We start from the raw sequence: 23,946 nt of genomic DNA, 5'->3' as shown, positions 1-23,946 counted from the left end.
ACAGACACCACGACCAAGGCAACTCTTAGAAGGACATTTAATTAGGGCTGGCTTATAATCCATTATCACCAAGACAGGAACATGGCATCTTGAAGGCAGGCATGGTGCAGGAGGAGCTGAGATTTCTACATCTTCATCTGAAGCCTGCTAGCAGAATACTGGCTTCCAGGCAGCTAGAGTGAGGGTCTTAAACCCACACCCACAGTGACACATCTACTCCAACAAGGCCACACCTCCTAACAGTGTCACTCCATTGGGCCAAGCATATACAAACCATCCCGAGGAAGGTGGCAGAATCAGTTGACAATACAAGGAACATTCCATTTGCCATAAGCTCACCCAGTTTAAAGGCATGCATGAGAATACTTTCTTATAACTGTCAAAGTGTCTTTTCTTTCTTTCTTTCTTTCTCTTTATTTATTTTATTTATTTATTTATTTATTTATTTATTTTTGGTTTTTTGGGTTCTTTTTTTTTTTTTTTTTTTTTTTTTTTTTTTGAGACAGGGTTTCTCTGTATAGCCCTGGCTGTCCTGGAACTCACTCTGTAGATCAGGCTGGCCTTGAACTCAGAAATCCGCATGCCTCTGCCTCCCAGAGTGCTGGGATTACAGGCATGTGCCACCACCCTCCCCTCCCCCTGGCTTTTTTTTTTAAATAGTAGTGAAAACATCTGTATTGTAGTTCTTTTTTGGTTGTCCTAGTTTGGCAAAATGAAAAGCCAGATATCCCTTGCCATTCTTTCCAGTTTGATTTTGGTTTGTGTGTGTGAGAACCGACTAAATTGTTGCTCTCCCCGAGGCTGGGGTTCCCGAGTCTATATCGTGTTGATGAGAGGGCAAGGGTCGCTCCCTTAAGTCTTTTCAGTTGACCTGTGTGTTGTTTCCCACAGGCAGAGGACGGTGCAAGGCTCTGATGGACTATGAGCAGGAGGAAAGGGACGAACTATGTTTCCTCCAGGGTGAAAGCATCGAAGTCATTGGCTTTGTCATACCTGGGCTGCAGTGGTTCATTGGGAAGTCAATGAGCTCAGGAGAAGTGGGCTTTGTCCCCACCAGGAGCATAGATCTGGATTCCTGTTCCCCAGTGTGAGTATGCTTTGGGGCCCAGCTGCCTTCCCTAGCACTTCTTTCTCCTCTGTCTGTCTTAGTCAGGGTTTCTGCTGCTGTGACAAAACACCATGACCAAAAGGAAAGTTGTGGAGGAAAGGGTTCATTTAGCTTATACTTCCAGATCATAGTTCATCCTTGGAGGAAGTCAGGACAGGGACTCAAACAGGACTGGAACTTAGATGCAGGGGCTGATGCAGAGGCCGTGGAGGGCTGCTGCTTACTGGCTTGCTCCCCATGGCTTGCTCAGCCTCCTTACTTATAGAACCCAGGACGCCAGCCCAGGGATAGCACCTTTGACCATGGGCTGGGCCCTTCCTCCATCACTGATTCCCCCCAATTGAGAATGCCTTACAGCTGGGTCTCATGGAGGCATTTCTTCAACTGAGGCTCCTTCCTCTCTGATGACTCTAGTTGATGCACAAAACCCAGCCAGTAAAGCTCTGAGCAGCTTTGCAGAGAGTGCAGGGAGTGCCCTGGATGTGAAGCCAGAGAAGTTCATTCTGACATCCATGGTGGACACAGAAAGTTCTAGGAAGGATGCATGATCAAAACACCAAAATCATGTCAGTTCATTTCGACAGATGATCTTTGAAGCCTCGCTGTGTTCAAAGAGAGAAACAGAGCCTCGAGACCAAAGGGCTCTACACCAGTGGAAGGTGCAGTAAGGTTAAGGGTAAGGGCTTGAGTCCCCTCCCTCACTGTGTTTGGTCACAAGACCCTGTCAAAGGATTAACAGAGAGCAGCAGGAGGTTGCTGACTTGGTCAAAAACTTTCTCTCCTTTGTAGGTTCCTTGAAGATGTTCACACACTTAGTGAGTGTTCAGGTAAAACTTGTATGTGTGAAGTCAGCATTGACAGGGAGAACCAGTGGCACCTTCTTCTCTCTGTTTTAATTCTGGAAGGGCTGGTTCTGAGGAGCAGACCAGTTAGCAGCAGGTGACCAGCCTATCCAACTCCCTGTCATGTAAAGGTGGGCAGTATTGTGCAGTCTATTCCGGTGGGTTTCCAAAGGTAATAGGAAAGCACAAAGCTGGGGTCAGGAAGTACAAAGGAAAAGATAAAACACATGCCTACACACATGAAGATGCTATGGCCACATATTCTACATTGGGGGAATATCTGATGCTACATGAAGAATATCTAAGGCTATCTTAGATCATAGGCTAGACAAGGCATATTTAAGTCTACATGAGGACTCTCTAAGGCTACATAAGGAAAATCTATGGCCACACAGGAATTTCTAGGGCTACATAAGGAATGTTTAGTGTTGTCACTGTTTATACTAGAATTTCCTCTCCTGAAAAAGAGCCAATAAAGAGAGTAGACCAAGGGCAGAAGCTTTCTCTGTGCTCTGCCTCTTCCTGAGAGCAGATGGGCCATTTATTAAATGCAGAAGTGTAAAATCCAAATCCTTTAACAAGAAGGGCAATCCTTGATGCCTTGGGAGGGGCAGGGGGGCAGTTGGGATTTATAAAGTGGACCAAGCTGTCAAGAGAGCTCTCAGGAGAGGTAATTAGGCAGAGAAAATGGGAGGGGCAGGAGGGAGGAAAGGGAGGGGGAAATGATGTTAATTTTTTTAAGTAGAATAAAAAATAGAAAACGTAGAAAACAGGCACACACACACAAATACACACACACACACACACACACACACAGAGAGAGAGAGAGAGAGAGAGAGAGAGAGAGAGAGAGAGAGAGAGAGAGAGAGAACCTTTGAGTCATACTTTGCATCATGGGAAAGTGAGTCATTGAGTCATTCTCTTGGAGAGAGGTTACCAGGAGAGCACTGGTGTAGCCAGTACTGGTGTGGCCTTTCCTGATGCAGAAGGTGGGGAGGCCATTGCCCTTTACCTTGCAGAGGATGAGTGTCTGGATCTCTGCAGAGGCTGAGAGATGAGGACGGGTGCTTGCCCAGCTTTGGGTGTGTATTACTAGGGCACTGGCCAGGAAGAGGAGTCCAGGGTTAAGGCTAAGGCTGGAGTCCTGGAGGAGGAGTGGGGAGGGAGAGCCGGTGTTAGGGCTGAGCAGCACTGAAGGAGAAGTCAAAGAATCAGAGAGACTTGCAGAGATGGCTGCCTGTCTCCTGCTCCCACAGAGGCTTTGTCTGATTGTTCTGAGAAAGTCTTGGGCCCTGATAGTTACAGAAGGTGTGGATAGCTGTCCTCCAGGTGAAAGACGTCAGTTTAAATGACTCTTTCATTTTGCTGCAAGGGACCAGTGGAGACCCACAGGGGTTAAGGGCTTGAATCCAAAGCTCTGTATCTAAAATACTAGAATCCTGACACTGAGTGTATGAATTCTGACATCGAGGTTCTGGTGAGAGGGAGGGAGGGAGAAGGAAGGAAGGAGCAGGCTGGGAGAGGCTGGGAGAGACTGGGATGGTGAACTGTTGGTGGCATTGGTGGGTGAGGCAGGGCTGGCCAGGGGAAGGCTTGTGGTTGACATTGGAGAATGATTTTAGAGATATGGAAACTTACTGTTTTTCAGATTTGTGGGTCCGACTGGCCAAAACACACGGGTAGCCAGTGAATCCCATGTCTTCAGAAGCTTACCAGTGCTGTGACTTTGCACATAGTGACTTATTTTTCTGGCTCTCAGTTTTCTTATCTATAAAATGTGTGCGATGCTGGTGCTACCTGATAGGATCATCATGAGCTTAAGTTAGGTCATGCACATGTCCTGGTACGGCATGCCCATGGTTGATATTTTGACTTTTATTATTATGTTTTTGTCATATGTCCTGTGTATGGTCATTTTTATGGTTCAGTTTTAATAGGGTGTTAGAAGTAGGTGCTAGGGCTCAGTGGTTAAGAGTGCTGACTGCTCTTCTAGAAGACCTAAGTTCAATTCCCATCAACCACATGGTGGCTCACTACCATCAGTAATGGGATCCAATGCCCTCTTCTGGTGTGTCTGAAGACAGCTATAGTGTACTCACATACACAAAATAAATAAATACTTTTTTTTAAAAAATAAAGTAGGTCCTAGGGTTTATAAATTATATTACGACGTCTGTGACTCAAACACCACCCAAACAACCACTTAGTCTCACTAAGTTGATTTGGTGCTTGGCTATAAGGGCACCTTCTCATGGCGAGGAAGAATATCTCCCACCTCGAGAGATGTAGCAGTACACAGTGCATCTGAGGCTGCATGTTTAATAGGAAGGAGAAAGAGAGTCAGGAGCCAGGGAGTAGTGGGAGAGGAAGGGGGGCCTTGGGTTCCTGTAACTGTAGAAGCGCTCTTTCCACTACAGATGCCCCAGAACCACAGCAAGTAAAGGGTGCACCTTGGGCTCAGGGGTCATATTCAGAGGTTTGACAGGGACAAGTCATCTGGGCCAGCAGCCAGTCATCAAGCACACTTGTTGAGGTTCCCTCCATCCCCCACCTCCCTATCCCCCCACCCCCATATCATCCCTGTGCCTGTTAGTGCCACAGGGTGTTGCTCTTAGGCTGTGCACATTTATTTGTGGAGGCTTTCTGAGAAAGATATCATTACCTTTTGCTTCCTTCAGACTCTTCCCACACATATCCTCCCCATGCTGGCCCTGTGTCCCATAATGGGTGTGAATATGAATGTATGTGTGTACTGCGTGAGGATGTGTCCGTGCGCATGTTTGTACGCACACCCAATTGTCCGTGTGGTGAGAGTGACATTTCCCAGGTTTGTTTTCTCAGTCACCTTCCACTTGGTGCTTCAGACACACGGCCAAGCCCGCGTGCTTGTCTAAGGAAGTGAACTGATGAATTTCCCTTATACAGCGTTTGAATGCCAGCTACTTAGTTTCACAGCGATGGGTGGGAAAACAAGTCTGGGAAGCTTGCGGCAAGCCTTTATTTTGTTTTATATTTATTTATTTATTGAAGCTCAAGAGTAATTTTTAAATCTTATTCATTTTTAAATTTATCTTATTTATTATTATTTATTTATTAAATTGGATGGAGTTAAACCCAACTAAATTAGTGGGGTTTCAAAGAAAAAAAAAGGGAAAACCAAGAATACTCTGGGCATGCAAGCTCTAAATCTCAACAGCTGCCCAGAGGAGGAGAATGGAGGAGAGGGGGAGACAGGCCGCTTCAAAGCTAGCATGGAGGTCAGACACGGGTGGCCAAGCAGCCACATGGAGGAAGGGAGGAGACTTTAGAGAGAAAGCAAGGACGCCCCAGATGTTGGAGAAACTTAAACTATAACATGCCTAGAAAAGAGACAGAAAGAAGAAAATAATCAATGCTTTTCTGGATAGTTTAGACAAGTAGACAGACTTAAAAAGCTCATGGATGAAGCCCAGTGTACTATGCATAAGGGTGGGGATTCTGAGAAGGCCCAAGGGCAGTATCTCATTGAAGGAGGAATTATTCTGCCTACCTCATCAGCATGGCTCTGTGAGAACCTGCCTTCCCCAGTGTGCTCCCTCCGCTCAACTGGAATGCTCGGTCAGAAGCCGTCTTCTTTAGATCAGAATTTGTTTTTAATTTTTATGATTTTATTTTATGTGAATGAGTGTGTTGCCTGCATTTTTGTCTGTATAACGTGCGCATGCTTGCTGTCTGTGGAGATATAGAAGGTTGTGAGCCACCTTTGGGTGATGGGAGTCAAACCTGGTCACCTGGAGAAGGAGCCAGTGTTCTTAACTGCTGAGCCATCTCTTCTGCATCCACAAGTTTTTTCCTTAGTGGGCTTTTATTGCTACTCTAACTTTCTCTACTCTGAATAGGTAACCCTAAAATCACTTAGAAACTAGATTAAGGACCAGTGCTTCCAAACAATTCTGGCTTCTTTGGCCTCTAGCGAGAAATGAATCTTTCAGCCAAGAAAGAGACTAGTTACTTTTCCTTAGAGTCTTTTTGCACATTTATATAAATTGGCCACTTTCTACTTCCTGTTCTTATCACCCCTCTCCAAAGAGGGAACCCTAATTGCCATTATGAAATTCAACTGATGATTGTTCTGGCTATTCCAGCTGAATGTGGGTGTCAGTGTAGCAGTTGGGGTGCCCCATCCAGTGGGCCTATCTAAAGGATTCCAAAAATGCATCAGTTGTTTTATTTTGTATAACTGTCAGATGTAGGGAGGAAAAGAAATCTTTGGTTAGTTCGTGGAAGGAGATGTGAGCGAGAAGTAAAGGCAATAGTTAAACTGCTTTGTAAGTACTAGACATGGAGCTGGAGAGGCCAGAGCACAGGACACTTTAAAAGCTCTCCAAATAGAAGACTATCTTGATGGGCTCATAAGAGATCTATCTATTGGACTAATTTTATTTTATATATTTTTTTGGCCTCCAAGACTAGGCTTGAGAGTGAAGGACCGACTCAGGATGGTTTCAGACACTTTTATAGGCCATTGTAATTGCTTAATTGCTAGAAACAGTGAGAAGTTCATTGAAGATGGCAGAGAGAGAGAGAGAGAGAGAGAGAGAGAGAGAGAGAGAGAGAGAGAGAGAAGAAGAGGAGGAGGAGGAGGAAAAAGAAGGAGGAGAAAGAGGAAAAGTAGAAGAGGAGGAGGAGAAGAATAAGAATTGAGCTAAAGTACTAACATCTGGGTAAATTCTCTTTAACAAGGAGAAAATCATTAAGCTTAGTGTTGGGATGGTAACATGCCTTTTACCTCAGCATTTGGGAGGCCAGCCTTGTCTACAAAGTAGGTGCCAGGACAGCCAGAGCTACATAGTGATACCCTGTCTAAAAAATTAAAAATTATAGCTGGGCAGTGGTGGCGCACACCTTTAAATTCCAGCACTTGGGAGGCAGAGGCAGGCAGATTTCTGAGTTTGAGGCCAGCCTGGTCTACAGAGTTCCAGGACAGCCAGGGCTACACAGAGAAACACTGTCTTGATAAAAACCAAAACAAACAAACAAACAAACAAATAAATAAATAAAAATAAAAAATAAAAATCATTAGTGAAATCTCCTATGGACTTCAGCCTAATGTCTGGTGTGTGTGATCCTGTTCCACAGGGAGGAAACAGACTGGTCATCTTCATCTTTGGTTGTATTTTCCTGTTGAGTGCTTAAGACCATGGAGGCTGCCAGAATCAACCGCCTTTCTTGTAACAGTTGAATCTGCTTGAGGATCTGGTCCTCACTGGTCACCATGGGCTGAGCCTCTCACCTTTTTTCCAGTTGTTCCTGTATGTGAGGATAGGTCACTGCCTAGATAGACGATGGCTTTGCTTGAAACTGTGAGGGAAAATATTCTTCTGGGCTGAGCGTTCTCTTTGTAGATTGGACATGGGTGAGCGCTCACTGGACAGGGTCTCCACAGCCTCCCTGAACAAGGGAGCAGGCGCCTCCCTTGGCAAATACTTTGATTTTTTCTTAGCAGACATATCCCCAAAGTGATAGAGCTCATTTAAGAAAGAACAACCAACAGGAAATGCGCCCAGATGTCTAAACTGAAAAGCAAGAAAGGATGATAAACCAGTTTCTTGGCTCTAGCAAAAAGAGCGGGAGAAAACTTGGAATTTCATGGCATTAAACATTCTATCCTGTGTTGCACGGTCTCTTGCACTTTCTACTCTTTCTGTTTGTGATTCTGTTCCTCACGCCAGCTACTTTTGCTGACGCCCAACTCTGCAACTGCACTCCGAGGAAGAGCTGGCCCAGGAGTGGTCACACAGTGGAGAGAAGGGCATTGGATGAAGCAAGTGGAGAAGTCTGTGGAGTCCAGGAAACCACTGTACTGGGAGGACATAGGGAACTCAGTTGTAGAAGCTGTTTAGAGGGCTTGGGGGTTCAGAACAAGGAGTACTCTTACAGAGAGAGGATCCAAGTTTGGTTCCCAGCACCCACATGACACAGTTCACATACACCTGAAACTCCAGCTCCAGAGGTTCTTATGCCTCTGGCTTCCATGGACACTTGTACTCACAAGCATACCCCCTCCCCCCCCAATACATGAACAAAACCTTAAAGAAAAAGAACTCAAATACCATGCAGCTTAAAACAAAACACACTGTCCTTAATACTTTGAGATGAGACACGGTGATTGCACTGTCTACAGATAGGACATCCAGCAGGTAGGCAGGTGTTTGGGACATGGAGTTAATCAGAGGACACAGTTTTTTACATGATACTGATTTGTAGACACATACACTATATTAAATTCACAGGACTACAAGATACTGATAGCAGCAGGTATGAAACACAGATCTGTGAAGTGAGGGGACCGAAGTCCAAGGGCACCGCTGGCTTAGGGAAGTTATGCAGGTAGGCAGTCTTTTTTCCATATCAGACCTTGACACTTTACAATTTTTCCGAGATAGTACCTAGTATGTGTTGATAGCAAGTGAAACACTGCTGTCTTCAAAAGCTCACTCGTTCCCAGTATCTTCCAGTGCTAGTCTGCATCTGCAATCAAGTCCTAAGCCCTTGTTTGGATTTAATATTTTTGGATGATAATTTATTTAGGTTTAGAAGAACATCTTCAAAGTATACGTGTATGGGAAAGTAACAAGAAAAATGCAGGGCTACCATGCTAGATCTTTGTCCATTTTGATAGTGTTTCCAGACAATAGTATTTTTTCTTTTAATGTCTGTTTTCTGCACTAAAATCACATTTGCCTTGATTATTTTAGTCTCTCTTTCGGTTTTCTGTTTCTGATGTGCGCATTCTTGTCATTTATATGCCTTTTGTGTCATTAGATCGAATGCCTAAATTAATTATGAGTGGTTAAACTCAAAAGTAAGAATTAGCAAAACCAAACACACAAAAAAGCTAACTTGGAAAGACCTGTAAAAAAATGGATTCCTTGTTAAAAATCCTGCTTTTATTTGTTTTGCTCAGGACTTGGTGTGCTTCTTCAGCTTGAAGACTCCTCATGTCTTTCTCCAATTCTGGAAGCTTGTCAGTCATTCTCCCTTTGAGCATCGCCTTTCTCTCAGTCTTTCAGTCTCTCTCTCTCTTTCCGCCTGTCTCTGGGATCCTGGGGGAGGTGCATTGGACTTGCTGTGTCACCAATCTCTCCCAATCAGTTCTGTTACCCCCTGTCTTTTTGTCATTGGAGGCCACGTTCTGGGGGATGCTTCTGTTTTTCTAGCTTCTTCCTCGGCTTCAACGGAACTCTCCATGTATCTCATCTCTGCCATTCTTAACACGCATGACGTCACTTCCCATTTACCGAACTGCGTTTTCCTCAGAGGATTGCTCGTGATGAAATCCATCCATCCTTTCTTTGGGACATTGACTTCCTTCTGCTGTTTCTTCGTACTAACGGGGCTTTTGTAAGTCAGTCTTCGGGTGACTGCTGCTTCCAATTTTGCACCGGCATTGACTTCTTTGGGATTCTGCTGGTTTTCTTTCATGATTCCCATCCCTTGGTTTGTACTTTTTGTTATGTGAACTGGTTTTTCAACAATTTAAGAGAGATTGTGCATGAATCCTGCTGTGAAGAGAACCTCCTTGCCAAGATGAGTCTTCACGATTCTCCTGCAGTCTTAGGAACTCATAGTCTAGGCTCTGTCTGCATTCTCTGTGGTACCCTCTTGTTCACTAGGATGCCACACATTCCAGTGGTGTAGGTATTGGGACCTGGTGTTTTCCAGGACTCAGTGAGGTGAAAGGTATAATTGGAACAGCAGGCAGTAAGACATTTTGCAGCCCTCTGTACGGAAGCTGCTGCCTTTCTAGACTGTGGGCTTTATGAAGGCGCTTGTGCCCAGATCCTTCTTACACATAGGGTCAAGTTCAAGTCTCCTTTCTCTGGGGAGCCCCAGTTCTCAGCCCCAATGCTTAGGCTAAATTACTACCATCGGTGTGGGTGGCATCTGCTCTCGCCTAGCCCTGGGTTTGGCTTCTCCTTTTGTCTTTAAAGCCCCCCACTGTCCCCCACTCCCGAGATCTCCCCTTTCTCTCTTGAAGTTTAAGGGAGTTTGTTAAGCTATTTCGTGTCTTTCTGTGCCTTGCAGGGTTTGAATGTGTGCAGGGGAGTAGCCTTGGAGTACACACCAGGTTGCTGGGTGCTTTGCTAGGTTCACTAGTTCCGTTTTGTGTTTAGAATCCCAAGTAGAGGTCGTCATGATTCTCAGATTCTCTGCAAACACCTGGAAGACAGGATGCTGCTGGCAGATCAGCTCTGAGGCAACAGACATGGATACTGATGGATAATATGCCACTTTCACTCTTGGCTTTACTACCCTCCAATTGTCCAATTCTGAGCATGTTCCTGAATCATACTCATCAGCAAACATAGATGCAACACAATTTACAAAGAGAGTTATAAATATGGAATGAATGGATAAATTGAGAACATGCTGTAACATTTAACACTTGGGCTTTATATGGTATGTATAAAAACATGTACAATATATAAATGTACATATATGTAATATATAGACACAATATGTGATATATATTAGGATTTATTTATGTATGTATATGTATGTCAGTATGCATGCACCTATGTGTACCATGGCCATGTGGGTACCCGTGGAGGCTAGAAGAGGGTATTGGGTCCCCCGGTGCTAGAATTACAGGTGGTCATGAGCCACCTAATGTGGGTGCTAGGAATTGAACTCCGATCCTATATAAGAATAGTATGTAGTCTTCCCCACTGAGCCATCTCTCTAGATCCATTTATACATTCTTATTCCAACCCAAGGTTTTAATTGTATGTTGAGGCTGAAAATTGAGGGTACTAGGAAAAAATCTGGGGAACAGACTACAGATGGGTCTCATACATGTAGGGGAAAAACTCTGGGCTGGGTGTCAGCACACAACTGTGCATGTCTGCTAGTGAGGAGTAGAGTGTCCTTGAGCAGTTCCAATGGCTGGCTGGCCAGTTGCCTGATTCCCAGCTGCTCTTGCCTGGGCTCTGGGGACAGACAGCAAGGGACTGATCAGAGTAACCTGTCACAGCCCCTCTAGATTCCTGCCCTGACTGGACAGGCTCTCTTACTTCCCCCTCACCCACTCTTTTTATTAGCCTCTAAGTTTTTTAATCTGTAAGAGGGGATAAGAATAACCCTCACCTAAAGAGCAACTGTACAGATTACATAATAGTATTGCAACATCCTTCAAAACATGTTAGTTGCTATGCAGTTTTGGGTTTTGAAGAATTCAGTTTTAAATTGTTTGATACTGAACAAAAACTGTGTTTTGTTTTGTTTGGGAGGAATGCTATCTGTGGACTTTGGGTTTCTGCAGGCATCTGGTGGAATTTCCAGGTTCAGAACAAGGAACCGAACAGGCACATGTGGTAGATAGCAGGAGAGGGAGAGAGATATGCTTTCAAAGGTGGAAGAAGGCCAGAGCAGGGAGGAAATTTTAGAAGCTAAAGGGTCATGCGATCATAAGAATGGGACTTTTCCGTCCCCGTATTCCACATTTTTGGGAGTCATTTAAACAGTGTACGCACTCTGTAAACATGAAGTTTATAATGAACTTTGGGTTGGTTACCTTCAGATACTCCGGAGGCCTCTGCACCTGCAACAGTAGCTCCAGTCAGTTCTAGCTGGCCTTGACTGAAGGCATGGGGTGTGGGGTGTGCGGTATGTGGGTGAGGGTGTCTGGCCTTCACCATTGCCAGTTTTTTTCTCTTGTGTTAATTCTCCTGCCTTTACCAAAGGCTTTCCTGGCCTTGCTCTCTGCCCTACTCCCCTGAGTCAGTTACATTCTGTAGTCCAGCCTGGCTGGCCTAGACCTCACTATACAGTCCAGACTGACCTTGAGTTCAAGGCAAGCCTCTGGACTCCGCCTCCCAAGGTGTACTAAGATTACAGGGGTAAGCTCTTCCATGGGCTTGAAAAGTGACCTTACAGCATGGTCAGCTCAGTGCTAGACAGAGTGCTTTGTCAGCCATTTGTATTTTTCAGAATAACCTCTAGCAAGCAAATTAGACCTTACAGGTAGATCACAGATAGACTGCACTTAAAGAGTTCTTTGTTGTTGATTGTTTCTCCAGTCCCCTGACCCTGCTTCTAGTCACATGCTGTCCCTTAGTAATTCTTTTCCACCTGGACTACAGAGTGAGTTCCAGGACAGCCAGGATGATACAGAGAAACCCTGTCTCAAAACAAACAAACAAACACACAAACAAACAAACAAAGTAATTCTTTTCTTAGTGCCACATAGTACTATTCTGTTTCCTGGTATCAGGCCTTAGCAACTGTGTAAGATTTCTTCAGAGCACAGGGGAGCTTTCTTCGCTGTTCCTCTAGACAGGAACCATTTGTCCCTGACTTCTCGTGGAAATAAACTAAGGAGAAAGGAACTTCTTATATTTTCTTTAATCCTTAGCATCCTGGCACCAGTCCCTGTTGCTGCCGTTACAAACAGATGCCACTGGGGGTTGAGGTATGGGATTTCTCTGGGGAGATGGAATTTTTATAGAAGGACATGTCTACCTCCCCTTTGACCTACTTACCCTCATACGCCATCCCTTTCTTCTCCACCAGGGAAGCTCAGACTGCAGCAGTGAGGAGCTGATGTCAATCATGGACAAGCCTGGTTTTCTAAGCTTTCCTACATCTTTGCGTGGAGAGAGGAAGAGGGGGTGTTGAAGCCCAGCACTGACCTTGTCTGTTTTCTACCCCATGCAGGAGCAAGAACTCTGTCTTTTTCAGTGATGAGGAAAGGTGTTCTCTCTGGTCCCCAGGAAGTGACAGGAAGGCTGAGTGTTCCGGCTTCCTGTGTGCGCTTGCTCATACTGACATCACTTCTATTTACCGGCTGAGTAAGTGTTCCTTAGACCCCAGAGAAAGCCCAGGCTCCTAAAGACCAGAAAGGAACCCATAGCTAGGAATAGACTTCTCTTCATTCTATTCCTGTCTGGGAATTTGGGGCTGCAATCACTATCCAACTTGATAGCCTGGTTCATGCGCGATTAACAGTTTCCCTGTAGATTTCAGATCTTTCTGGATTGCACACATTGTGTTTCTTGGCAACTATGACACATGATAAAACCAACTTGCCTTTACCATGGGTGGTCAACTGGATTAGCCTTTCATCCCAAGGAAAGGAAGAACTTCCTGAGTCATGGCTAAAGGTCACATGACTGACTAGGTACCAAATCACACACCATGCAGATAATTAGAAAGATACCTCAGAGATAATTTCTCCCCTTATTGTACAGATTAGGAAACCGAGGCCCAAGAATGTTAGTACCTGAACCAGGATACCTATTAGCCAAGATAGCCCATTCATCATACCGCCCCAGATACAGGATGTCCCTGGGTTGTTGGGTGTATCAGTCTCAGGAGCGGATCTACCTTGCTTAGCGCAATTTTTGGCAATATTGAATGAATGAATGAATGAATGAATGAATGAACAAATAAATGATAATAATTTCCTTATGATGGGAAAGACCCACTGCTTTGTGGAGGAAGTGCAGTTACTCTCACAAATGTTGCTGGCGAAGGGTTATTTTTCTCTCATGTCTTCGGTGATGGTATGTTTGCTTCTGTGAGGCTGAATTAGATGGTTTGCCACAAGGGACTCTCAGACTAGTTCCTTGGAAGAGAGGGAATCAGAGGCTTTCCTCATGTATAGGGAGCCTTTGTGAGGAATACAAACCCCAGATATCAATGCTAAGCCCTAGAAAACTTTCTTGTTGTAGCAGAACTGACAGACTCAGGCAGCAAGCTGGAGCTGTGAGGCCCTCCTGGTCAGGGGAGCAGAGCTCTGAACACCAAGGAGTACTTGCTCTGGGAACAGGAGGGGAGCAATGGTTGGTGATAGGCTTGCATCATAGGGGTGAGCTTAGGGTGACATGCTCTGACCTAATCCTAGGTCTGTCCTTCCTCTCTGCCTAGGTGAATTTGAGTCCATCCAGAATCTCCAGAATGATCTGAACGGTGAGTAGAGATCATGCCAAGTCCGACCTCCTGTCCTTGGGTCAGTTGATCTATTCTCATGCCGGGAGCTCATTGCCCTAGTTGCAGTCCCTCAGGGGTTTTCACCTCTGCCTGTCCTTACAGCATCTCAGCCTGAGGGCTTCAGGGAGGCCAGGTCTGGTGGGACCTGGATGGAGCGGCAGACCATGGGCTCCAGACGTTCCAGCAGTTCTATAGATTCCAGCCTTGAGGAGGAGCTCATCTCAGCCTCCTCAGACAGCTATCACCTTCCAGAGCCTGATGACCTCGATGACCCGGAACTGTTCATGGACCTGAGCACTAGCCTGGATGAGGATGAGATGGAGCACTTTGCTCCCATCTTGGCTTTTCTAGATCATGAAGGCTACACTGACCACTTCAAAAGCCTCTATGATTTCTCCTTCTCTTTTCTTACTTCCTCCTTTTACAGCTTCCCCGAGGAGGATGAGCTAGTGGCCTACCTAGAGACTTCAAGGAAATGGGCTAAGATGAGTCACATGACGTGGGCCCACGCCCGGCTCTGCTTCCTCCTGGGCCGACTAAGCATCAGGAAGACCAAACTTTCCCAGGCCAGGGTATACTTTGAGGAGGCCATCCGAGTACTTGATGGGGCATTTGAGGACCTTTCCCTGGTGGCTGCTCTATACATCAACTTGGCTGCTATCTACCTGAGGCAGAGGCTAAGACATAAAGGGCCAACCTTGCTTGAAAAGGCAGGCGCTCTGCTGGCCTGCCTGCCAGACCATGAGTTCAGTGCCAAGAACGAGCTTGACGTCGTGGCTTATGTGCTTCGCCAAGGGATCGTGGTGGGGAGCAGCCCTCTGGAGGCCAGGTCCTGTTTCCTGGCCATCCGGTTGCTCCTGAGTCTTGGCCGGCATGAGGAAGTTCTGCCATTTGCAGAGCGTCTGCAACTCCTTTCTGGGAACTCTTCTGCTTCCGAGGCTACAGCCACCATGTTGAGTTCTCTGTATGACAAGAAATATCTTCCACATCTTGCAGTGGCCTCTGTTCAGAAGCGTGGTTCCCAGAGTGCCCGGGGGATGTCTGTTTCCATTTGGCAGGCCTATTTAGTTCTCCAGAATGCCACTAAAATCCTGGGTGTTCCTTCTTCAAGATGGTGTGAGGTTTCTGCCCTGGCCTGCCCAACCCTCAGGCAGGCCCTGGCTGCCTGTGAGGAACAGACTGACCTGAACATCCAGAGGACCTTGTGTCTCATCCTGTCTAAAATGTACCTCCAGCACAGATCTCCTGATGGTTCTGTCCACTATCTGAGCCAGGCCCACATGTTAGGGAAACTCCTGGGCGAAGAGGAAGCCTTTGAATCTTCCCTCTGTCTGGCGTGGGCTTATCTCTTAGCCAGGCAGGCAAAGAAGGCTTTGGAGATCCTTGAACCACTACTATGTTCCTTGAGGGAGACAGAGTGTGTGACCCAGAGGGGAGTAGTCCATAACCTTCTGGGACTTGCATTTCAAGATGAAGGCCGGACAAGCAGGGCAGCCAAGAGCTACCTCCGAGCATTGATCCGAGCTCGGGAGATGGGGAATATACGTAACCAGGCCGTGTCTATGGCCAATCTTGGTCACTTGACACTCAAGTCCTGTATGCAGCAGTCAGCCAGGGGTTATCTCCTGCAGGCTGTCCGGCTGTATTCTGAACTGCAAGCCAGCAAGGAGACAGACATGGAGTTGGTGCAAGTGTTACTGTGGTTGGGCCAAGCTCTGGTGTCTGGACACCAGCTGGTCCATAGCCGCCTTTGTTATGAAATGGCATTGCTGCTTGGCTTAAGGCACCGGCACCTAAACAGTGAGTATGCCCACTGGGAGCCTTGGGAAAAAACAAAAAACGTGTTGGTGCATGCTATGCCAGTGTCTCATTCATGTCCCTGCTTTATGTTCAGGTCAACTTCAGGTCACCAAATCCCTCTGCCATTTCTACAGCTCAGTGTCCCCAAACCCCGATGCGTGCATTACCTATCATGAACACTGGCTAGCCCTGGCTCAGCAACTCAGGGATCGGGAGATGGAGGGGCGGTTACTGGAGTCCCTTGGACAACTTTATAGGAACCTAAATACATCCAGGTGAGTCCCTGCTTTAGGGAGGAGCGGTATTCTTTCTCTCAAGAAGGCAAGTCCGGATGCACACAGTGATACATGGATAATATGTTGGGAAACCGCAAGTCCTGCAGCTGTCTACCGGTTGGTTGGGAGTTCTAAGGCCTTGGACAAGTTATACCTTGGTCTCCTCATCAGTCAGAGGAGGATGGTAATGGCGTTTATCTTACATACCAGTGTGAGACGTGAAGGAGTTAAAGTCCCTGAAATGCAGACAGTCTCTGTAATGGTTACTACTCTCACCTGTGTGTTTCCAAAGCAGTCTATCCTGACTGGCTGACAGTGCATAACTCAAAGGGGCCAGTTATGCTGTGGACCATGGTCCCTTTAGGAAGTCTTCACTAGTTAAAGACAATTAGGATTTGAAAAAGGACACAGAGTATTTATAATGCCATGAAACAGGGGGTGTAAATAAAAAAAATTCTTTTTAAAGATGGAACCTCATCTTTAAAACGGAATTGGACTTAGGAAGTTAAGTCTTCTTCCACCTATGCCTCAGATACATACACGGGAGTGGAAGGATGGACTTAGCACTTGGTTGTGTGAGGAAACCGTATACTAGCACTTTCTTTTATTTTATTCGATATATTCTTTATTTATATTTCAAATGATATCCCCTTTCCCGGATGCCCCCCTCCTGAAAGTCCCATAAGCCCTCTTCCCTCCCCTTGTTCCCCAATCACCCCCTTCCCGTTTCCCAATCCTGGTATTCCCCTACACTGCTGCACTGAGCCTTTCCAGGACCAGGGGCCTTTCCTTCCTTTTTCTTGGGAATCATTTGATATGTGAATTGTTTCTTGGGTATTCTGAGCTTCTGGGCTAATATCCACTTATCAGTGAGTGCATACCATGTGTGTTCTTTTGTGATTGGGTTACCTCACTTAGGATGATATTCTCCAGTCTCCCCCCCCCCACTTGCCTAAGAATTTCATGAATTCATTGTTTTTAATAGCTGAGTAGTATTTCATTGTGTAAATAAACCACATTTTCTATATCCATTCCTCCATTGAGGGATATCTGGGCTCTTTCCAGCTTCTGGCTATTATAAATAGGGCTGCTATGAATATAGAGGAGCATATGTCCTTATTACATACTGGGGAATCCTCTGGGTATATGCCCAGGAGTGGTACAGCAGAGTCCTCCGGAAGTATCATGCCCAGTTTTCTGTGGAACCGCCATACTAGCACTTTCTTTTGTGATTAACTTTTTGGCCCTTGTCTTAGTTAGGTTTTATTGCTTGTGGATACCATGACCATGGCAACTCTTACAGAGAAAAAGCATGTAATTGGGACTGTCTTAAAGTTCAGAGGTTTAGTCCTTTGTCTTCATGGTGGGAAGCATGGCATGAAGGCAGACATGGTGCTGGAGAAGCAGCTGCCAGTTCCACATCTGGATTTATGGGCAGCAGGAAGAGAATGAGACCTGCTAGGCCTGGCGTGACCTTCTGAGACCTCAAAACCCACCCCTGGTGAGACACACTTCCACCAATAACATCATACCTACTCCAACAAGGCCACACCCACTCCAACAAGGCCACACCTCCCAATAGTGCCAGTCCCTATGAGCCCGTGGGACCATTTTCATTCAAACCACCATGGTGCTCTCTGAAAACCCTTCAGTTTTATAAAAGTATATCCCAAATATATCCACACATCTCTTAGGCTATTCATACTCAGAGTCTTGTCACTCACGCACCTTGCCACCTGCTGGAGTTCTTTGCTTACACTAGTCCAGGGCCACCAGGATTGGTGGGCAGCCTGGGGTTCTGTCTCTAACAAGTCTCATAAAACCAAAGAGGTTTAAAAACCTCTCATTTCACTTTGCAACAGATCTGTGTCATAATGTTATGTTCATAATTCTTACTAAAACAGGGTGGGGATGCTTGCTGGTGTGCATCAGAGAGGCATTGTAGGGGATGCTAGCTCAAGGCTAGCTTTGGACACTTTCCTAGTTAGGGTTTCTATTGCTAAGATGAAATATCATAATCAAAGACAAGTTGGAAGGAAAGGGCTTATTTGGCTTCCACGTTGTCGTCGTCATCGTAGCCTGTCATTGAAGAAATCGGGACAGAAACTCAAACAGAGGGAACCTAGAGGCGGGAGCTGACGCACAGGCCACGGAGGAGTACTGTGTACTGGCTTGTTCCTTGTGGCTTGCTCAGCTTGCTTTCTTGGAGAACCCAAGACCATCAGCCCAGGGGTGGCACTACCCACAATAGGCTAAGCCCTCCTCCATTAACCATGAATTCAGGAAACTCCCTGCAGGCTTGCTTTCAGCCTTTTTATAGAGGCATTTTCTTAAGTGAGGCTCCCACCTCTCAGATGTCTCTAGCTGTGTCAAGTTGACATAAAAGTATCCAGCACTGGTACCATGGTGACTGTGGGTATGTAGACATCAGACAATGGTTAATCACACGGTGAACTCTGGTTCTCTATATATTTCTCCCCACTCATTCTATTTCTTTCTGTTCCTGTTCTCTTCCAAGAATCAGACATCTTCTGAGCTTCCCACTGCCTTTGCCTTTGGTGCCAGGGAGAGAATTTAGACACTTAAAGCCTGTGGGAGGCAAAGGAATGTCTGCCCAGCCTGTCCTGCCTCTATTCCTACACACTCTAGGAGTGTGGATGCCTCTGGACACACCCCAAAGATAGGTTTCAGTGATGTTTTAGATGCAATAGCATCTTGGAACTGGGCTTTAGGAAAGTCAGATTTGAAAGGATCGAACAAGAATGCTGAATTTACATCTGACTTATTGCTGCCTATTGTTACTGTGTTTCCTGTGTATTTTCAGTTTTAGGTTGTTTTGTACCCTCCCAGCTTCTACCTTAAATCCTTTGCTCTCATCTCTGGTTTAGTATTATCAAAATACAGATATTTTGGCCACAGCGGGCAGGGAGAGACAGAGACAGAGAGAGGAGAGTGGTTGGGCAGAAGGAGAGAGAGAGAGTATGATGTTCTTACTGTTCTTAGATGATGCAGGTGATACAGAAGAGACAGGAAGTGGGGACCACAAGAAGATAGCAGCTACAAACCTGGACAAGTGGCTGGAATTAGCAGTCTGGAAACCAAGCCTCCCTGTGACCTAATAACATGTCCTTAACAAGCCACTTGCCTTGGTTGCTGGGTTCATAGAGTCAATCTGAGCCAGGAATCTTCCAGATGAGTCTGAGACCAGCTAACTATATAAATCTGACGCTGGCTTCCAGGCTCCTAGAGCTTGCAAAGAGGCTTCATCTGTTGAGGCAGATCCTTAAAGCTATGGACCTTTTAGATAGGGGCATGGAGCCAGTGACCTAAGGGCTTTTGGGGCATGGGAGGGGGGAAGGAGGGGTCTGAAACATACTCCAAAGTATGGCCAGAGTTCTTGCAGGCAGATGTTATATCAAGCGCAGAACTATGCTATGCGCGCGCGCAAGCACTTGAGTGATAACTGAGTTTGTTAGCCCGAGGGTTCACTCCCCTTGTGTTACAGGGTATACTGTATGCTGCTCTGCATGCTGATGGTTAAGAGAGCGTGGAGTGTTTGTTGCCAAAAGGAGACCCTGGCTGGATTTCTCAGGGCTCAGGTAAGGATAGAAAGAGACTTGAAGCATGGAGGCAGGCTTTTTAGTGTTGAGTGACAAGATTAGGGGTCAGTGCATTAACGGGAGTTCAGGTAGGATTCCAAAGGTTCTCTTTGATCCTGGCCTGTGCAGTATTAGGTGTTAAGCATCATGGACCTCTCCTTAGGGAGCATCTCTCCCTGAGCTCTGCTTTTTATTTTCCCTCAAATTCTGGCATATGGTGCTTTCAGTTTTATTAATCTCAAAAGTATTTTCTAATATCTTTGTGATTTCTTCTCTGTTGGTTATTTAGGAGTATTTTCAGATGAATTTCCCAGTTTTAAAAAATTATAACTGATGCCTAATTTGATTCCACTGTATTAGGAATATCTTTTTTTTTTTTTTTTTTTTTTTAAGACAGGGTTTTTCTGTGTAGCCCTGGCTGTCCTTGTCCTTTTTTTTTTTTTTTTTTTTTTTTGGGCGGGGGTTGGGGGTTGGGGGTGGGGGAGGATATCTTTGAATGAGTCTATTCCTCTTAAAGTTTGAGATTTGCTTTATGGCACAACATGTGGTCTATTTGCAGGATGGTCTAGACACTGTAGAAGAATGTACTTTTTGCTGCTGTTAGGTTTGACATTCTGTGTGGATCTCTGTTAGGTCCTATAGGCCTGCTTCCTTATATTTTAGTGAACTTTTACCTTGTTCTTTATTTTTATAGCCTTTGTTATTGTTTGGTCCTGGGGATCCACTGGGGGCCATATACATATTGAATATGTGTGGACCCGCAGAGCTATACCCACAGTCCCTGGTTTTCTTCTTACCCCGTGTCTAACTATCCTATGTGTTATTGAACATGGATTATTAATATATCCAGTTGTTTTTTTTTTGCCAAATCATCTAGTTCCTTTTCAATTCTGTTAGGCTGATCTGCATGTCATTTTGGGCTCTGTCAAACACACACACACACACACACACCCTTTATTTTTACAATAAGCCTTAAGCAGCACAATAGCTGGGCAGCTCCATGCTGTTAGAATCTACTTTCCTCTCCATAACCCGGAGTTATTACGTGCTCTTTACTATGTTCCGTCTTGGCTGATCTTAGCCGCAATTGGGCAGCCCTCAGGGCCACACTCTCTTGATCCTTAACCCCTGGGGTCTTATCCTTCCTCTCTTGCTCCTTCTTCTTCTCCCTCCTGGTCCTCCTCTCCCACAAGCCTGTGAAACCTAAATTTCGCTTATGTCTCTTCTGCCCAACTATTGGCTATCAAAACCTTTATTCACCAATCAGAATTAACAGGGCTAAGTGTAGACTTCAGGTCTTGAGAACCCACACTTAGCATTACAATAGGCAGTAAAAGACCAAACCTTAACATTCTTTATGTCAGACCGTGGTGATGTTTATTTATTTATCTTTCTGGTGTGTGTGTGTGTGTTTTGGCAAACTGCATAGAAAAGAGGTTTATTTATTATTTAATTAAACTAACGAATTAATTGATTTGATTGAACTCTAGGTAACATCCAATAAAAATAAACTCTGCAACTACAGGCTTTCAGAGACCATCCTCAGGTCAGATTGACCCTCCTCTGATTTGAAACTTAGGGAAATCCAAACTTATCTTGATCCCTGCAGCAGCGTTCCCCAGCAATTGAGTTTAGTTTGATGGTTGCCACTGGTCTGGGGTGAGCAGGAATTGTCAATGTTAGGTGAGAAGCATCAGGTGTCAACAAAATTAAGGTGAGATTTGAGCAGACTTTCCAGGGAAAGGCTTGTGAAAAGTTGCTCAATTCTTCGTTGCCTTCCACCAGGACTGGACTTTCTGAGATCCCTGTTTCATTGCTCTAGAAGCTGAACCAGGTTCTTTAATTTTTAAAAATTATATTTGTTTTTATTTTATGTGTTTGGGCATTTTGCCTGAGTGTGTGGTGTGTCTGCACACTATTTATGTGCCTGGTGCTTGCGGAGGCCAGAAGAAGGCTTTGGATCTTCTGGAACTGCAGTTACAGATGGTTGTAAGCCTCATGTGGGTGTTGGGAACTGAACTCTGGCTCTCGGGAAGAGTAGCTGGTGCCCTTAGCCACTGAGTCATCACTCCAATCTCAGGGACTTTTAATTTTAGTATACAGTAGTTCCAGATTTAAAGATTTTCATCTAAAGTTTTTGGAGGAAGCATTCACTAACCATCAGCATTGACTTCCCCAGGATTCAGAAGTACTTCCCGTGTCACAGGAAGCTCTTGCCACGGAAAGGTTATTGTTCCTCTTCGAAGTAGCCATTTCGGCCAGGCAGTGGTGGCACACACCTTTAATCCCAGCACTTGGATGGCAGAGGCAGGCCGATTTCTGAGTTCGAGGCCAGCCTGGTCTACAGAGTGAGTTCCAGGACAGCTAGGGCTATACAGAAAAACCCTGTCTCAAAACAAAACAAAACAAACAAAAAAGAAGTAGCCATTTCATCGGAGAATGTGCTGGAATGCTGTACTTATTTAGAGCATTTATAGATCAGCAATCCTATAAAGAACTTTTTAAATTAAAAAGAAAAGGACAGAGAACAACAAAGACAGAACAGGTGGCACCACACACCTGCTGGGTGTGGTCACTTTTATTCCTTATGATGCTTCCTGGTAGCTGAAGTAAAAACCTGAGGAGCCTATGAAGTTCTGACTGTTAGATAAAAGAACATAAACATATGCATCTGCCAGAGCAGATTTTCTCCTGGTGTTGGTTCCCAGGAAAAATTTAATAAGCAGGTCTTGATGTTGTCATGGGCCTCTGGTTTCTGAATAAAAGGAAATAAAAAGGAAAGGAAAGGCCATGACTAGGTGTGGTGAAGGAGAAAGTTTATTTTTAAATTTATTATTTAGTTATTTTATTCATATGAGTACACTGTTGCTGTCTTCAGACACACCAGAAGAGGCCATCGGATTCTATGACAGATGGCTGTGAGTCAACATGTGGTTGCTGGGATTTGAACTCAGCACCTCTGGAAGAGCAGTCAGTCCTCTTAACCACTGAGCCATTTCTCCAGCCCCGAGAAAGTTTATTATGGATACGTGGAGCATAGCCAGAGGTAGATATGTCTAGGAGAGTCCAGAGTGGACATGACTGACCCATGTCGGGGGATGGGGAGGGGATGAGAGAGAAGGGAACCAAGTACAGCAGCCAGGAGGCCAAAGGTACAAAAAGGGCGGGTAACTAAAATGTCTGGACTATATGGGGAAGAGCCTCTGAGGGAAGGGCTGGAGGGTTCAGGGTAGAGGGCAGGTATACCAGCCATACCTCATAACACCTGGGGACCGAGGGACACTGGGAGAACCTGAGGGCAAGGTCCACTTTGATAGGTTAAATGGGCATCTCAGCTGCTTGTCTTGGGTTTGAAACTTAACAGTTCTCAACCTTCCTAATGCTGTGACCCTTTAATATAGTTCTTCCTGCTGTGGTGACCTCCAACCATAAAGTTATTTTTGTTGCTACTTCGTAACTGTAACTTTGCTACTGTTATGTGCCATAATATAAATATCTGATATGCAGGACATCCGACCTATGTATAGGTCATCAAGAGGTGTCACCCCCCAGGTTGAATACCACTGTCGTGGACAGATTTCTTCAGCTCCTTTCAAAGAATTTCCATTCTCATCAAACTCAAGGTAAAGCAAGTAAAGGCAGGCTAAGAGGATTGTCTTAGGGTTTCTATTTCTGCACAAACATCATGACCAAGAAGCAAGTTGGGGAGGAAAGGGTTTATTCAGCTTACACTTTCATCACCAAAGGAGGTCAGAATAGGAACTCAAGCAGGTCTGGAAGCAGGAGCTGATGCAGAGGCCATGGAGGGATGTTTCTTACTGGCTTGCTTTCCCTGGCTTGCTCAGCTTGCTTTCTTATAGAACCCAAGACTACCAGCCCACAAGGGGCCCTCCCCCCTTGATCACTAATTGAGAAAATGCCTTACAGCTGCATCTCATGGAGGCATTTGCTCAGCTGATAACTCCAGCCTGTGTCAAGTTGATACACAAAACTAGCCAGTACAAGGATAGAACAATTCTCTGGAGGGGTCAGAGAGTCTGTGTGACAGAAGTCATCTGGGTAAAACATTTGAGGAGAGTCCCGAGGGCTGAGTATGATGCTTCAGAAGAGGAGAGCAGTAACAAATGGCATTTCTGATCAAGGGAATAGAAGCAAGGGTCCTCCTATGTGTAACAGGTGATCAGACGCTAGTGACCACTGGGACTCAGGCAGAGAAGACCTTGGCTAAGAAAGGATGCAGAGTTGGGTGGGCTGGGGGATTTCATCTCATCAGGCCTGTGGGCTTACAGTAAGCATCTATAAAGAAAATGCTGGGCTAACAGAAAGCTTCCATTGAACATGTGTTGTTT

General features: G+C 45.4%; 1 protein-coding gene across 7 annotated transcripts in view; it reads left to right on the top strand.

Annotated features, from left to right (window-relative positions):
* The window catches only part of Sh3tc2 (SH3 domain and tetratricopeptide repeats 2), a 63,724-nt gene that overhangs the window by 24,595 nt on the left and 15,183 nt on the right, over window positions 1-23,946 (top strand). For all 7 annotated transcript variants that reach the window (XM_052155222.1, XM_052155225.1, XM_052155224.1 and 4 more), the window contains 5 exons: window positions 892-1,087; window positions 12,649-12,782; window positions 13,861-13,902; window positions 14,026-15,723; window positions 15,818-15,998. In XM_052155222.1, coding sequence (XP_052011182.1) covers window positions 892-1,087; window positions 12,649-12,782; window positions 13,861-13,902; window positions 14,026-15,723; window positions 15,818-15,998 — 2,251 coding nt within the window. The remainder of the gene's footprint in view (window positions 1-891; window positions 1,088-12,648; window positions 12,783-13,860; window positions 13,903-14,025; window positions 15,724-15,817; window positions 15,999-23,946) is intronic.

This window comes from Apodemus sylvaticus, chromosome 13 (assembly GCF_947179515.1).
Source record: "Apodemus sylvaticus chromosome 13, mApoSyl1.1, whole genome shotgun sequence".
Taxonomy (NCBI): domain Eukaryota; kingdom Metazoa; phylum Chordata; class Mammalia; order Rodentia; family Muridae; genus Apodemus; species Apodemus sylvaticus.
The sequence above is the reverse complement of the archived record's forward strand: the minus strand, read 5'-3'. Positions and strand labels throughout refer to the sequence as shown.